The sequence below is a fragment of the Camelina sativa genome, chromosome 7 (genome assembly GCF_030686135.1).
Source record: "Camelina sativa cultivar CO46 ecotype springtype chromosome 7, ASM3068613v1".
NCBI lineage: Eukaryota > Viridiplantae > Streptophyta > Magnoliopsida > Brassicales > Brassicaceae > Camelina > Camelina sativa.
The window spans coordinates 24,835,433-24,850,654 of record NC_141886.1 but is presented as its reverse complement, the minus strand read 5'-3'; the positions used below and the strand labels follow the sequence as shown (position 1 = coordinate 24,850,654).

General features: G+C 33.8%; 2 protein-coding genes and 1 pseudogene across 3 annotated transcripts; all 3 read right to left on the bottom strand.

The window, feature by feature from the left end:
* Positions 1 to 1,104: 1,104 nt before the first annotated feature.
* On the bottom strand, positions 1,105 to 4,921 carry LOC104702055 (auxin efflux carrier component 1). The gene is made up of 6 exons (XM_010417867.3): positions 3,520 to 4,921; positions 3,085 to 3,319; positions 2,815 to 2,900; positions 1,972 to 2,129; positions 1,729 to 1,805; positions 1,105 to 1,577 (listed from the first exon to the last, which is right to left on the bottom strand). Exons 1-6 carry the CDS (start codon positions 4,778 to 4,780, stop codon positions 1,511 to 1,513), a joined length of 1,884 nt encoding a protein of 627 aa, XP_010416169.1. The 5' UTR covers positions 4,781 to 4,921; the 3' UTR covers positions 1,105 to 1,510.
* A 6,070-nt stretch (positions 4,922 to 10,991) lies between these two features.
* Positions 10,992 to 11,972, bottom strand: LOC104702053 (protein C2-DOMAIN ABA-RELATED 3-like). Its single transcript, XM_010417866.2, has 3 exons — positions 11,741 to 11,972; positions 11,552 to 11,647; positions 10,992 to 11,472 (listed from the first exon to the last, which is right to left on the bottom strand). Exons 1-3 carry the CDS (start codon positions 11,858 to 11,860, stop codon positions 11,182 to 11,184), a joined length of 507 nt encoding a protein of 168 aa, XP_010416168.1. The 5' UTR covers positions 11,861 to 11,972; the 3' UTR covers positions 10,992 to 11,181.
* A 341-nt stretch (positions 11,973 to 12,313) lies between these two features.
* On the bottom strand, positions 12,314 to 15,212 carry LOC104702052 (ERAD-associated E3 ubiquitin-protein ligase component HRD3A-like; annotated as a pseudogene). Its single transcript, XR_015562329.1, has 5 exons — positions 14,489 to 15,212; positions 13,919 to 14,410; positions 13,606 to 13,830; positions 12,941 to 13,264; positions 12,314 to 12,866 (listed from the first exon to the last, which is right to left on the bottom strand). The product of XR_015562329.1 is annotated as an ERAD-associated E3 ubiquitin-protein ligase component HRD3A-like (transcript).
* Positions 15,213 to 15,222: the final 10 nt, after the last annotated feature.

Genomic DNA, 15,222 nt, shown 5'->3' with positions numbered 1-15,222 from the left:
AATACAGAATTGGAAGCTTCTGAAAAAATGTTTGTGTGTTGAGTGGCAATAAAAAAGCGAAGTGACACGGCGTCGTCTTCTTCTCTTTTGTCTCATTCTTCTTTTTTATTTCTTCTATGAGTAAGACATATTTTTGCTTTTTTACTTATTTTTAATATTGAAATAAACAGTGTTAAATTGCAGATTAAATACACAAATTTTATTTTAAGAAATTAAGAATTAACAATAGTAGTATTCTTTATTTGGAAACATTGAAGATTTGAAGAATACAACGGCGGTTGTAGCCGTCTCATGCAGAATGTATAAATGATGAGTTTCTACGTGAGGCGTGCCATAAGTTTATGGTTGCTCTCTTTTAACTATTTTCGTCCTTCTAATTATTACACCTTCCCATATTTATTACTATCACTTCACAATTTTTCCACTTTACAAATTACAAGCAAACCTTGTACTTGTAATTTCATGCAAAAAATAAAATAATAAAACGGGTTTGTAATTGACCAATTTGTATACTGTTGATGTATAGAACTTAAATTAAATATCGAGGATTTCTATAGTTTATAAACAAAACTAATCATCATTATATAAGATCGTCGTATAAATATGACGATTAATTTGTCTTCACCGTATAAAAGCTAAAACCCATGGAAAGCATCAGCACATTTAAGTGGTATGTAATGATTCTGAGAAGAATCAGAAAAAGGAAAAGAATACACAATTGACAACACTAAACGAATCTTTTAAGATTCCACAAACGCAGTGAAGAGGAATCTTGACCAATTTGAATAACGTACGCATGCACCAAGTCCCTATCTCTTTAAGTGCTTCATCGATCTTTCTACATTTAATCGAGTGTTCTGTTGAATCCGAACCAAAACTCTCGAGTACGTTGTTATAGTCACATGCTATTTCATAACCTCCCACCAAAACTACATGAAATTTCTATCATTCTTAAACTAATCTTCATAGTTAGATTTGAAAAAAAAAATCCAAATTAACCGGAGAGAAGTCTCTTTCGCCGACATTTTTGTTTGAAATGTACTTTACTATGTTAGTTTCTGACCTATCATAGATCTGCTAAGTTAAGTTAGTTCATTTGCATAATTCGTACAAATGGTTAAATTTATTGTTGTGAGAATAGATACATTTACACACCTATTATCACTTTAGCATGCAAACATAAATTAATTAAACTTTTGAGTTTTTTTCCTTAACGTTTTAATTCACTTAAAAGTAGCAACGCTTTTACAAATTCCTACAACCTACCAAAAGAAACACGAATGTTCATTAAAACTAAGAAAAGGTAAAACTTGCCAAGCTCCTACTTAAGACCTCTTCTTCTTCCTTTCTTCAAGAGCTTCTTTCTCCAAATTATCTTCGAAGATTCACTAAAGGCTGCTTTTTATGATTAAATTTGTGGGTATTCAACAAAAAGGGCATCTTTTGTTTTCACATTTCATAATCACCCAAAAGATTTACAAAAGGTCCCTGTGTTTAAGGTAATATCTCATCATAGCCCTAAGAGAATGTAGTAGAGAAGAGTTATGGGCAACGCAATCAGCATGCCAAAGATGACACTGCAAAAAGAACATTACCATTCACGTTAAACCAAAATAAACCCTAATCAAATTTACTCATCAATGAAAAACAAAGCAACCAGATTTTTTTTTAGTAAACAACATTTATTATATATTACGACAAAACTATATGATGGATTAATAAACTTACGCAGTGCTAAGAATGTCAGGATGCACATTATACTCCTTAGCGAACACAAACGGTACTATTCCTTGTGGCAATGCTGCCTGTTTTTATCAATGAAAAAAAAAAATTTATTAGGACAATTAAATACTACGTAAATATTTTTGTTTCATAATATAGGATGTTTCCAACTCTCTATGCAACTTTTAGATTAAATTTATATTTTATATTATGCAGAATTGTTTCATGCAAAATAAAAATAAAAAATACCTGGATGATGGCGACACGGAGGAGCACGCCACGGAGGCCAACGGCATAAGAAGCAACGAGCATGACGGCAGGTCCGACGAGAAATCTCATAGCCGCCGCAAAACCTGCTCTTCTGTTTCCACAAGCTATTATTCTTGGGTTTAACGCCATGAACAACCCTTTAACACACATTACAAAAAAAAAGTTACATAGTAAGTAAACAATTTAATATTCTTTTGCCTTTTGGTTTAACTTAAATATCCTACTCTTTTAAACAGGTTAGCTGCAAAAGAGTGACATAAAAACAATCATCACAGCCACTAATCCACCACCATTAACATCATCATTATCATTTATCCTTATATTGATTTTTCAATAAAGTTACTGATTAAACAAATTTTTATATTCAGTTGATGGAATTCTACTGAAACATTAATAAGGTAAAAGAAGTTTTTTCATCGATAAGAGAGACATTAAATATTTTTCAAAAAATGTTGTTACTTTTAGTAAAAAATAAAATAAAAATGGGTTCCTACGATTAAAGAGAGAGACATGTTATGATGATAAGCAGAGAACTGTGGAGCATGCTTTCTGCTATGAAGCCAGTTTTGTTTGCTTTTTTGATACAAACATGTTTATCTAGTTTTCGATAAATAAATAAAAACTTCAAAAGAAAAAGCCAGCAGAGAATCATGCATCCACATGATGATTTGGTTTCTTGTTTTTTAAATTAAAAAAAAACACTCTAAAGAATGAAGGTCAGAATAAAGAGAACAATTGACTGTTTTATGGTATTAATTATGTAATAAATGAAAAGAGAAGTAAAAATTAAAAAATTAAAAAAAGAAAGAAAAAGAAACTGACCAAGACTGAACATAGCCATGCCTAGACCTGCATCTGAGAGTATGGAGATAGACTTTGCTATAAGAGCTGGCATTTCAATGTTCCACCTGCACAGACCACATCAATTTAATTCCCACAAATCTTTCTCAAATCTTTTCTTTCAAACTACAATCTATCTATAATAAACTTTCAAACATAGAAGCATTCAAGACTGACCCTTTTCTTATCAAGAAAGTGGTTAAAGTATTATAGACTCAAAATAAAAGTAAAAAAAATAGAAACAGTACATACTTGAAGGAGACGAGGGACCAAGCGATGCCGAATAAACTAGAGTAAGAGTTGGGATTACGGATTAGTTTCCTCCAAACCATAATGAGAATGAGTCTTGTCATCACACTTGTTGGTGGCATCACTTTAGGCTGCGGCGTTTTGTTGCTTATGTTGTTTCCTCCGTCCGTTGCCAAAACTTTGCTATCATCATCTTTGTTACCGAAACTGAACTCTTCCCTCTCCACAAACTGGTTGTCTGTAACAAAGCCAACAACAACAACACATTTCAACAATTAAAGAAGCCACTACTTACCAAATCCCAAATCTTGATTAAAAGCCAATAAAAATCATTACGAAAATGAAAATCAATTGTAACCAAGAGGGTTGTTTTTGTAAAGAAAGTAAATTAAACAGCAAAACCAAAACAAGAGAGTAAAAGTGAGGGACCATACATACCGTTAGTATTCCCCTGAGGTACAGAGATCTTAACGTCCTTTTGATGATCGTTCGTAGCGGCGGCGTAATCACCGTGGTGGTTACCTCCACCGCCGAACACATCTGAAACCGGCGATGCACTCGAACTCCACACAAACATATGAAGATCTCTTCCATTTCCGTCTTGCCTCTTTCCACCACTAACCGGAGCGTTACCTTTCGCCGTCGCACCCCCACCGCCACCAGTCTGAGGCGAGAACATCCCTGGATTCGGCGCCGGATAATGCGCTCCTCCGCCACCACCACCACCACTCCCTCCAGATTGATAATGAAACCTCCCAGCTCCCGCCGCAGTTCCAGCAGCCGTTGGTTTAGCAGCACCACCGTCTTCTTCGTAGTTCGAAGGTCTCGGAGTAGGTCCTTTAGAACCAAACACAGCTTCTCCAGGACCAAAGTTAGAGTTCCTAGCACCACCACCACCACCACCAGAAGCCATCATCGAGTAAAAATCAGTATGGTTAAAGCTAGACCCACGAGGCGTCGGGTTTCTTGAACTCTGAAGGGAATAAATCTCGGCGTTGGTTAGATTCGAAGGCCGAGGAGTCGCGGATAAGCCTTGAGACCTTCTCGAGTATATATCAGACCTCGAAGCGTTAGAACGACGAACAGTAACATGAAGCTTCCCATCTTCTTTAATCTCAGCTTCAGTCTCCAAAGGTTGTCTTCCATCTAACGACATAATGTCGGAATCAACATGAATCGAGACAATAGATCCAGCTGTGTCCGGAAACTGCTCGGAGATCAAAAGCTTAGCTCCACGGTACTCAAAGAGAAAAAGCATAAGCGTGTACCAGATGATACACTGAAGCACAACGATTTGAACCATCAGCTGGCCGGAGAAGTCACCGTACATGCCTTTGAGTAGTGGTATCCCCATGACTAGAGTGTTTGGGAGAGTGGAAAGCGAGAAGAGAGTGATGGTCCAGTCTAAGGAGCCGTTGCGGCTTAGTTTGCACCAGAGGAAGAGGAGAGAGAGGACTATGACTTTTTGAAGTGAATCAGCGGCGAGGAAACGGAGGTTCATGGCGTAAGGGTTGTTAGCGGCGATGAAGTGGAAAGAGAGGAGAGGAACGGCGAAGAGAGCTACGAAACGGTTTATGCCGGAGCACTGGTCTGGTGTGAATATTTTCCACCATTTGACTGAGCCGTATGCGAGGATCATAGCTACGTATAACGGAACCATAGCCGTCATGACATGGTAAAAGTCCGTCGCCGTTATCATCTTTGTTTCGCCGGAGAAGAGAGTGTGAAAAGAGAGAGAGAGAGAGAGAGAGAAGAGTGTTTTGTCTTTAGTTTGGGAGAGAAGTGTGTGAAGGGGGAAAAAAGAGTAAAGTGAGTGTTGTTGAGAAGTGACCACATTTTTATATTCTTTTGTTTTTTTTTGCCGTTGAGACAATATATATTTATCTTTATTCTTTCAAAATGACCACATTGTTTTAGTTATTTTCGTTCGATTAGTTTTTTTTTTCAGAACTAGTTTCGTGTGTAGGAGTAGAAAACATTAAATGTAAAATTTGAGAATAGCTCAAGTGAAAATAAATTAAAGGGAAATATATACAGTATATATATTCTTTTTGGTTAGAAAATAACAATCCAACATAAATGAGTGATGTAATGTAATGTAAATTTGATTGTAATAGGACAAAAGAAGGTAATAAAAACGAAATAAAAATGGTTGTTGGATGGCCTGATGTGGGTGCGTGGTGGAGCTTCGGGGATAGTGAAAGAGAGGCGGCCTTGTGCGCTTTGCGTAGTCCAAAGCAGAGGCTCTCTGTTTTTGCTTCTGTTAGTATATTCTTTTTTTTGTTCTTTTCTAAATAGTATATAAATTAATATAATTCCGTTGATCTAATAAATTTATCTCTATTTTAATTACTAAAATTTAGTATACAGTATTAGTAATAGTCCCGATTTAGTAATTAGAAAATAATAAATTTAAACATAATATTACTACAAGAAAAAGTAGCTATACAAAAAAAAAACTTTGGTTTATTTTTAGGTAGTGAATGGAGACAGTAGAAAAGCGGTATTAGATTTTTTTTTTTGTCAAAAATGCACTATAGTCACCAGTCACGATAATGTTCAGTCGTTTGCGGTTTTGGCAAAGTGAAAAAATAATTCATTTGCGTTTTTCAAACAAAGTAATATGCCATGGACCGCGTTCGAACCCTCAATTATCTAGCGGTTCGTTTCGAAAAACGCATCTAAACACAATAAAATATTAATTATATATTTATTATTTTCAATTTATGATTTGAAAAAGAATTAATCAGTATGCTATATATTAACAAATGTCTCTATGTTAAATTTGTTTTTAATTTAAAAATTATTAAAAGATTTCATAAATCATTTAATTTTTCGATTTTTTTAGAAAATAATCTACAGCATTATTTCTTCATATATGATAAAAAAATCAGTTTTAACTTTGAAAAACAAATTTATAAGAATAAAACTGCAAAAAATATACATGTAAATAATTTAAAATAAAATAAATAAAAAACATAAACAAAAAAAATTGCAATCCAGTAGAAAAAAAAATTGCAATCCAGTTTTTTGATATTAGAAACATATAAGAAAAAAAAATTGTAATCCAATTTACTTATGTTTTAAAAAGAAATTTTTAATTTTACAGAAAAAATAGAAGTTTAAAAAATTACTGATTAACAACTGAAAAAATTTCTTATTAACAATACCGCTAGTAGTTTTTTCACCAATCAAACATTATTTTGTACCGCTTATTCTGCATAAACCGCACTTGTCCCGCAAATATTTTTATCTCGCACATATCGTACTATAAAACCGTTTGTTCCGCACATTCAATTACGCTATCACCATTCGGACCCTTAAAGTGATAGGCCAGATTTGGTGTTTATATGAACTTATTAGAAAATTGGTTTTAAAACATCAAAAGAATTCTCTCAAAAAGGGTTGAAAGTTTTTGGAAAATGGTCACAATTGAACAAAGTAGATCCCAACTAGAGACTTTTAGTTATTAGGGATGAAAGAGAACAGAACTATGTGATATCATTAACATAAGATCAAAATCACTTTTACTACGACATGTGTGTTGAGTTATCATTGCATGGATTTTACTTTCATCTATTCACAAAATTTCCAAATTGTAAAATCGTTGGTGACATATAATAGCATCAACGCATTTAAATGTCTAAACTAGAGATCTGTTTTTGATAAGAGTATGTTTGGTACGGTTGAGGCGAGCATGCTCATTCATACGAGTGCATTCAATGTTGGGATAGCTACGTGTATAACATTACGCAAATTGTAAATTTTTTTTTTTGTGTGAATTCAAGTGCCAAAGTTTACATGGTTCGAAGAAAAATTGTTAAACTGCTGGCTATTGAGGTTTTTAATTAAGGGAGGCAAACCAATACCACAACTTATGCAGTTTTTTTTCTTTCTGGATTAGAGCGTGAAATTCATATGGAACGCCTAGTAGTTAATTGGTTTATATGGAATGCCTATAATAAAATAAAAAATCAATTTTAATATTTTCGTTGAAACAAAAATAATACCAAACTTTCAAAAGATACTATAAATTCATCCAAAAAAAATAATAACAATGTAAGTATAAAAGATATTTAAAAAGAAGTTAAATAAAAGAGGGTGTGGTTCTGGTGTTGTGTACATAGGAGAGAATAGAGATAGATCAATCTGATGTTGTGTTGCTCTTTTTTACCTAAGAAAAATATATTAAAAAGTCCGTACAAAAAGCAAATCGGTTGATGATATAATGAGGAGTGCTGCTGATATTTGAGGAAACACAATATTCCATCAAACCAGTCTCTCTGCTCTTTCATCATCCCATACAATTACAAACATAAGCTCTTCTTCTTTTTCTTTTCTTTCCAGCTTTTTATTTTTCCAATGTTTTTCAAAACTCTTTTTAAAGCACAATACTTATAATATAATATAGGGGTTGTTCTGATAAAAAAATAACTAAAAAATGGTAAAAATTCGTGTTTCCTGGCCATCTTTTTTTTTTTCTTTGACCTTTTAGCTAAAACACTTGAAACGAGAAAGTTATAATTGACCTAAATGCAAACACTTTAACGGGAAAAATGGAAAAGAGGGTAAGATAATTAGGTTTCCTAAAGCAAATTTTGACTAAATTAACACCTTTTATGATCTATATATATATTGACCTGCTTTTACAGTTAAAACTCAATACTTATAAATAAAGTTGGCCTTATATATATGGGCTGATCCTAAAAATCGACAAACTATTCTCATTAAATACGTTAATCAATGGGAATGATAAGTGCGTGATATACATGTTTTGCATCAAACTATGCTTTGTTTTTCTCTCACAAACTTCAATTATGTTAAAACCAAAAAATAGATAAATAAATAATGCATTACATTGTGTATTTAGACGAAATTATCACTAGTTAAAGAAATTCATCACAAAAGATTTCTAATAACAGAGCCCTACAAGTTATTTGATATAGTTTTCTTGTCCTCAATGGTTAATTTGTGAAATTTGAAACCAGATAACGATTGCCCTTCGAACCATTGGGTTGAAGCTGACCGTGTTTTTTTCTTCTTTTTCTTGGCTCATCTCATCGGTTTAACATGCATGAGAAAACCCCAAAAAAAACACATGCATGAGAAAACAAAATTAGATACTTGATTATGTTCTTCAATACTTCTAAGATGTGGAGCTAGCCGTTGTATTTGATAAGTAGATTATTCACTCCTTTTATAGATCGTTCTCATGCGGTTAGAGATTACAAAAGATGCTGTTTCGACGGATATTTACCATATTTTGATAGCGACAAACCTTATATCCTTTTTAACTATTATGAGTCTCATGCATTGGTGGACTAATTGTTGTAGAAACAAATAGAAATAGACGGTTAAATAAAAAGATGACAATTATGATTAACAAAAGAAAAAATTCATTATTTGACTATTAATCACTAGTCATAAGTACCGTATACTCTACATGAATTATTAAAGAAATCAACTACGTATTTGATTAATTTCATTAAAAGTTACACTATGTATGGCATTGCATATGCTTCTCACGCAAACCCAAGGTCCATGCGTTTGTGCTTTTAACACGCTTAGCAAAAGCATACCTTCTAATTGCAATCAAATCATACACTCCCCACTAATGAACGGATGATGACTAATGAAGATTCCTATTTGATATGAAATGTTTTTAGCTTTTATGAAGAACACAAATAGTCTATAGAGATGGTATTGTAGACACACATAAACAAAAATTAATCACGTACAATTTGATTTTGAAAATATCTGCAAAGTAATCATACCGATTACTAAAAACATAATTATATATGTAAATAAATTAGTTTTGACAGATTGAAGTATATAATTGTCCAAATAAATAACTTTAGTATACCTAAATTTACAAATGGATTTTATCAGATACTATATGGATTTATTATTTACTATGTTGAAGTGAATGAGTGTAAAAAAAAAGTTATAAACGTGAAGAAAAACAATTTTATAAAAGTAAAAGAAGTAGAGGAAGAGAGAGAAGTGAGGAAGCAAGGAGAGGCATGCGTAGAGAGGTTAATGATGGGGGCTAGGGAGTACAAATGAAAATTCAAATCCAAAATTAGAGGCGTGGCACTCTAGTCAGCTTCATTAAGCATCCGACCCGAACTCAATGTTTTCACTACTTTTTGGATGATAATAAACATAAGGGGGTGTTTAAGATATAAATCAAGAATAAAAGGGTCTGTTTTACAATTTTGAAAGTTTCACCCGACCAAAAGAAAACATCAGACCAAATACCGATCTACGGCTACGAATCAATGAAAAAAGCATATATGTATAGATAGATAGATTAGATGCTTTCACAAAACCTTTTTATTTTTATATACTATATATTAAATTTTTTAACTTTAATCTTATTTTGCACGGTTTTGAGTTCTCTAAAAGGCTGAACCTATTAAAGAATAAATAAGAAATAGAACAGAGAATATTTAAAAAAAGAAAAAAATGGCTAACTACACCAAATATAGGGGAATATATGGTCACACATACCAAATATACTATTGTATATTTAACTACACGAAATATATGTATTACATGGCCACATGCATGAACTATATGACGTTATGTGGTCAACACTATAGACATACAATCCGGTACACCGGTCGATTGACTCCGACGTTGACTCCGGCGAAGGCCAATGTTGACTAAAAAAATTATATTCTAAATTTTTTTAAAAAAATTATATTAAATCATTAATAGTTTTTCATGATTAAAAAACATATTCAATTCAATATATTAATATTTTTATATATCTCTAATGTATTCATTCTTATAATTAGTTAATTTTTATTTTTAAAACATAAACTAATAGTTAAATAAAAATCATTGATAATTATTTTCAAGATGTAATATAAAGGTATTTGCAAAAATATTTTTATTTTATACCCTTTTGCAAACATACCCTCTATATTGTTTAGCTAAAATCAATTTTTTGTATGTTTATCTTTTATATATTAGAAGTAAATATTGTGAATTTATTTTGTTGTTGTATACATGTTATTAAGAATATGCAAATTTTATAGTAAAAATATATAAAATTTTATACAACATTTACTATGCAAACTATAAAGTAAAGAGTCATATACTCAATTTTTTGCATATTATTTTTTTATAATGAAAGTAGTTGAATTTGATTTTATGATTTTGTAGTATTTAAATAATCTTATTATCAAAGATTTATAATTAATCATTATTTTAGCTTTAAAAATAAAAATTAACTAATTATAAGAATGAATAACTTAGAGATATATAAAAATATTTAGATATTGAACTGAATATATTTTTTAATCATGAAAAACAAAAATGTTTACATAATATTTCTTGTTTTTGAGTTTTAATAGAAAAAAAATTAATACATTTTTTTGGTCAACACCGGAGTCAACGTCGGACTTCACTGGAGTCAACGTCGGTCTTCGCCGGAGTCAGTCGACCAGTGTACCGGATTATATGTTTATGGTGTTGATCACATAACGTCATCTAGTTCATGCATATGGCCATATAATACATATAATTCGTATAGTTAAAAATACAATAGTATACTTATGTGCAACTATATATTTTTCAATAGTTCGTGTAGTTAGCCATCTTTTTTCCTTTAAAAAAAAGATCTGAAAAATTACCAACTTTTTCTTACTCAGTTTCAAAAATTTTAAGTTATATTATATTGTGTTCCTCAAAAGCTGGCTATTGCTGCACAAAAGTTATCTTTTTCATCTCTTTTTTGTTTTTCTTCACTTCGTTAAAAGGAAAAAAACAAAAGAAAAATAAAAAAGAGAATATACGAAAACGTAAAAATATCTTGTCCTTTCGATAACTTGATGATTCCTTTAAAACTAAACATCAATTACTAAAATTCGTGCCGTCGTCTTGGGCAGACGCAAAACCAATGGCTTCAAACGCACATAGTTTATTAAATACTTTAATCATAAAGTATGTTTCAATATTAGTATATGTTTTTTTCTTTTGTGAATAAAATCACCGAACCGGACTCTCGTATTGATCGGTTTTATATTTGTTTATATAATGGGCTTAGCCCAATATAGGAGTAAAAGCCCATAAGTAATTGTTAAATTTTGTTTACAAGCCTTTAGAACCGGGGAGATCAATCCATTGGAGTTCGATCTCGACTTCACCACGCTCGACGTTGCCGAGTCGGAGACAAATGTTCTGAACGATACGGTCGTTGATCCAACGGATGTAGCTTTCTTCAGCTAAGCAGTTCCCGCGGTTCGGACCGATCGTTGTTATGATGGTTCCTTCTGGTAAACCTGAGAGCTCCATTCGTAAGGCTTCTATGTACGGTTTCAAATCGATCTCTGCGTCTCCCATTTTGTCGTCTTTGCTGAAGAGATCGTGATCGTACACTATCTGTTTTTAAACCAAAGACGATTTTGTAATTCTAGGACCGGACCGGTTTGGTTTAGAAAGTGATTGTTAAATTTGTTACCAGAGTAAGCGGGAGATTAGGGTCGGTGACTGTGAATGTCAAATCTTCTTCCCATTGTGGGTTTATGTTTTTCTTCACCACTCTAGTTTTGAGTTTCTGCAAAACAAGAGTTTTTGAATTCTAAGTTTGTTGTATTATAAGTTTCTGAAAATTTGAGAGTGAGAGACAAAGTGATAGAGAGAAATTAACCTGGCGACCTAACTTGAGGACGACGTAAGGATCGCTGCTAGAGACATCACGTACGGCGAGGTTTACACCACGTTTGACACGAACGCGGAGGATTCCTAATAGATTATCCATCAACGACATCTTTCTCCTACGAGGCGAGACGAGACGTGACGAGAAAGACGATTAAATTGATCCAAACAAACGAAATTGAAATGTGGCTACTAACTTCGAATAATGTTAATGATTATTATAAGGAGCGAAATATTCATTGGAGTTTAAAATATACGATTTATTTTGTTATTAACTTATCGTCACATTGTTTGTTTTTGGCTCAACGTGAGGGCCGCTTAAACGCAAGTACGTGGATGTCGTATTATTAAATTGCATATTCAACGATGATTCATTTTCGTTGATTCAGTTTAATTAAGAAGAAATATTAAAAACATGCAAGTCATAAACACTACCATTTTCTGCAAGCCACGTTTTCTTGATATAAAAGTTACTACTACCAATGGCTTTGACCATTGTTGTCTATTGTTGAAATAAAACGTAGATATAACTACTTCGATCCTCAATCGGAAATTTCATTCGTCATTCGAGTAAACATAATTTTATCAATAATCAAAGTGAGTTAAAGAGAAAGTACAAATCAATTTAATTATATACATATAAAACAAATAGGAATCAACCTGTACAGTGTCACAACTATACAACTAGTATTAATCAACCTGTACATATATAAACAAATCAGGATTCGTTGGTGAAAGCAGTAGACGCAACGACGAGAGGTTGTGCAACGTCAGGACCGATGTGATCCGATAAGAACTCTGAGGTGTCGCCGTCTCTCACGGAGATGTAGAACAATTATAATAGAGGCTAGAAGAAGAGTCACCATGATGGAAATATCAACATAGTTTCTGTGAACCCACAACCTCACAAAAGCAAGCATGATAGACATATTAGGCAATTTGGAGACAGGTTCATTCTCGAGGGCTTGATTGTAGTAACTTTTAGCAAGATTGAGATCATAGGGAATCCCTTGTCCATATTCATGCATGTAACCGAGGTTGAACATAGCTTGTGCATTTGATAGAGATGTTGCATACATGTATGCCTCTGTTGCACGTACAAAATCCCTCTCCTTACCCTGAGGAAACACGAGTACAAACCATCATGAGATATCAGTCAGCACAATAAGTTTGTTAACAAGTGCAAACTTACCCGGCCATAGTAATATGCATCTCCCACAAGCAAAGCAGCATAGTCGTTTCCTTGTTTAGAGGCACGCAACCACAAATCATGAGCCCGCTCATGCCTCTCTTTATCCATGCAAAATCCAGAAACTCCCATACACATGCTCTTTTCACCGTATTTATGGAGGATCCATGCAGCGTTACTTTGTGCTACTTCGTAACCAAGCTCTGCCATTCTTGAGTACAATATAAAAGCCTTTCCGAAATCACCTTTAACGTAAGCTTCAAGAGCCCATCTAGATAGAGAACTCCATGGTCCTCTTTCCGCTACTGACTTGTAAAGAGCTGCAGCCTGCAACCAAAATGCTAGGAAAGTGAATAAGCGATCAAAGTACAAAATTCCTCACAAAATGTTACTTACATATTATAGCAAGACAGAGTGAAAATCAAATAGCAGAGACAACCATATATAAGTAGAAACAAGTGTATTACATCCTAAACCCTTTAAGGTACTTAGACCACTCCTACCTCAATTAAAGAAAATGAGACATTGAAATACCCTTGATGAACAATCAATTAGCTAATCTTTTGAGGTAATAATCCAAACAGAACACGATCAAATTTTTTTCATACTTTCAATTTCACTAAAACCATATGGATATAAAGTTCATTGCATTTAAGTAAATTAGTTACCAATTTCAGCATGTTTAGGTTATTCTTGATCCTGGCGGAAACATGTAACATTTTGGCCATTTGATAAATAGCCTTTGGTAGTTCAGCATTTGCAGCCACAAGGAAGTATTTGGTTGCCTGCTTTACATCTCTTTTGACTCCAATGCCTTTAAGATACAACATTCCAAGGTAATACATCCCACTTAGGTCTTCACTATCAGCAGCCTTCTCAAAATATTCTCTTGCCTACAATTGCAGAGATATTATTGTTAAAGGAACTATAATGAAAGAAACGTATCCCCGTTGTTTGATACTTGCTTTAATTATTACTGACCTTAGTATAGTTTTTAGCTACTCCATAGCCTTTGAGATACAAGTACCCGAGGCCGTTAAATGCTGAATAGAGACCTTGTTCTGCAGCAAGTGTGAGACATTGTAACGCTTTGGTATAATTTCTCTCAACACCAGCTCCTCGGGAATATATATCACCCATGATTCCCATTGAATTCAGCTCTCCCTTTTCTGCTGCCTTTGAAAACCAGTAAACTCCCTTGGCGTGATCACGTCTTAGTCCTCTCATACCAAAGTAGTAAAATAAACCAACTCTGTACATTGATGAAGGGTAACCAATCTGTGCATAGTGTTCTACTATCTTGAAATCTTCACTATCTTCCCCGTGGAATTTCCTTAGCATATTTTTATCTTCATATGTTCCTCTATGAATTCTAATAATTGGTACAAACGTGGTGTAGTCCTTAGAGATCATAAATCTATTGAATGTTGTCTCTGCTAGTTCTCTATACAATCGGGCAGCTTTATCATGCAACTGTCAAAAGAATCAAGAAACGCATACTTAGCCAGCCAGAACATTTCCCAAGAAACGAAAGAACTTAAGCTTGCTTACATCTAGCCTTATATATCTGTATGCAAGTGCCATCTTTGATTGCATATCCCCTCCCTCTGCCGCTAACTGATGTTGTTGAAACGATTTGGCTTCACTCGTCTCTCGTATCATCCCGATCCCATACACAAACCCCATCACAGATTTCGCGTGCAGATCTCCCGCTGATGCAGACGCTTCTAGCTCTGTAACTGCTTCCTCCATCAACCTGGTGTTTCCTTCGCTCGCCGCAGAGATAATCTTCTGGAGGCCAGAGTAGTACGGCGTCAACGTAAGGTCAACGGTAGAAGAGTTGTTCAGCTCAAAGATTGGGCGCCAAGAGCCAGGATCAACTTCCTGCTCGGATATTGATTCTGTTTGCCCGAACTCGCCGTCGTCAGAGTATGCGTTGGTGCTGTTATTGTCAAAGTCACTTAGAAAAATGTCATCCGGGAAATTGAGGACGAAGTACTGCGCCTGAACTCGATTAATAACAAGTGAGAAAATGAGCAGAAGAGCCAAGACTACGATCCTGTAACATGATACTCTCATTCTACCTAGTACCTTCCTGTAATTTCTTTGTTTGCTCTGCTTTTCACGTCTCAGAGATTTGATCGATTTGAGAAAATGAGAGAAACAACCAAAAGTCAAAATAGATGGAGAGGAAGCAAGGTGATTACGTAATTGGACAAATTTCGTGGGACTCAATATTATACATATAATGACTTTGACCGTGGGACTTGTAGCCCACGTTTCTA

What these genes read in the sequence shown, in the direction of transcription:
- LOC104702055 (XM_010417867.3), bottom strand. Translation starts at nt 4,780, where the DNA reads ATGATAACGGCGACGGACTTTTACCATGTCATGACGGCTATGGTTCCG. An exon ending in TGGTCCCTCGTCTCCTTCAA is followed by an intron (nt 2,901 to 3,084) that starts GTATGTACTGTT and finishes TGGTCTGTGCAG; the next exon opens with GTGGAACATTGAAATGCCAG. An exon ending in CCTGACATTCTTAGCACTGC is followed by an intron (nt 1,578 to 1,728) that starts GTAAGTTTATTA and finishes TTCTTTTTGCAG; the next exon opens with TGTCATCTTTGGCATGCTGA.
- LOC104702053 (XM_010417866.2), bottom strand. Translation starts at nt 11,860, where the DNA reads ATGTCGTTGATGGATAATCTATTAGGAATCCTCCGCGTTCGTGTCAAA. An exon ending in TCCTCAAGTTAGGTCGCCAG is followed by an intron (nt 11,648 to 11,740) that starts GTTAATTTCTCT and finishes CTTGTTTTGCAG; the next exon opens with AAACTCAAAACTAGAGTGGT. An exon ending in CTAATCTCCCGCTTACTCTG is followed by an intron (nt 11,473 to 11,551) that starts GTAACAAATTTA and finishes GTTTAAAAACAG; the next exon opens with ATAGTGTACGATCACGATCT.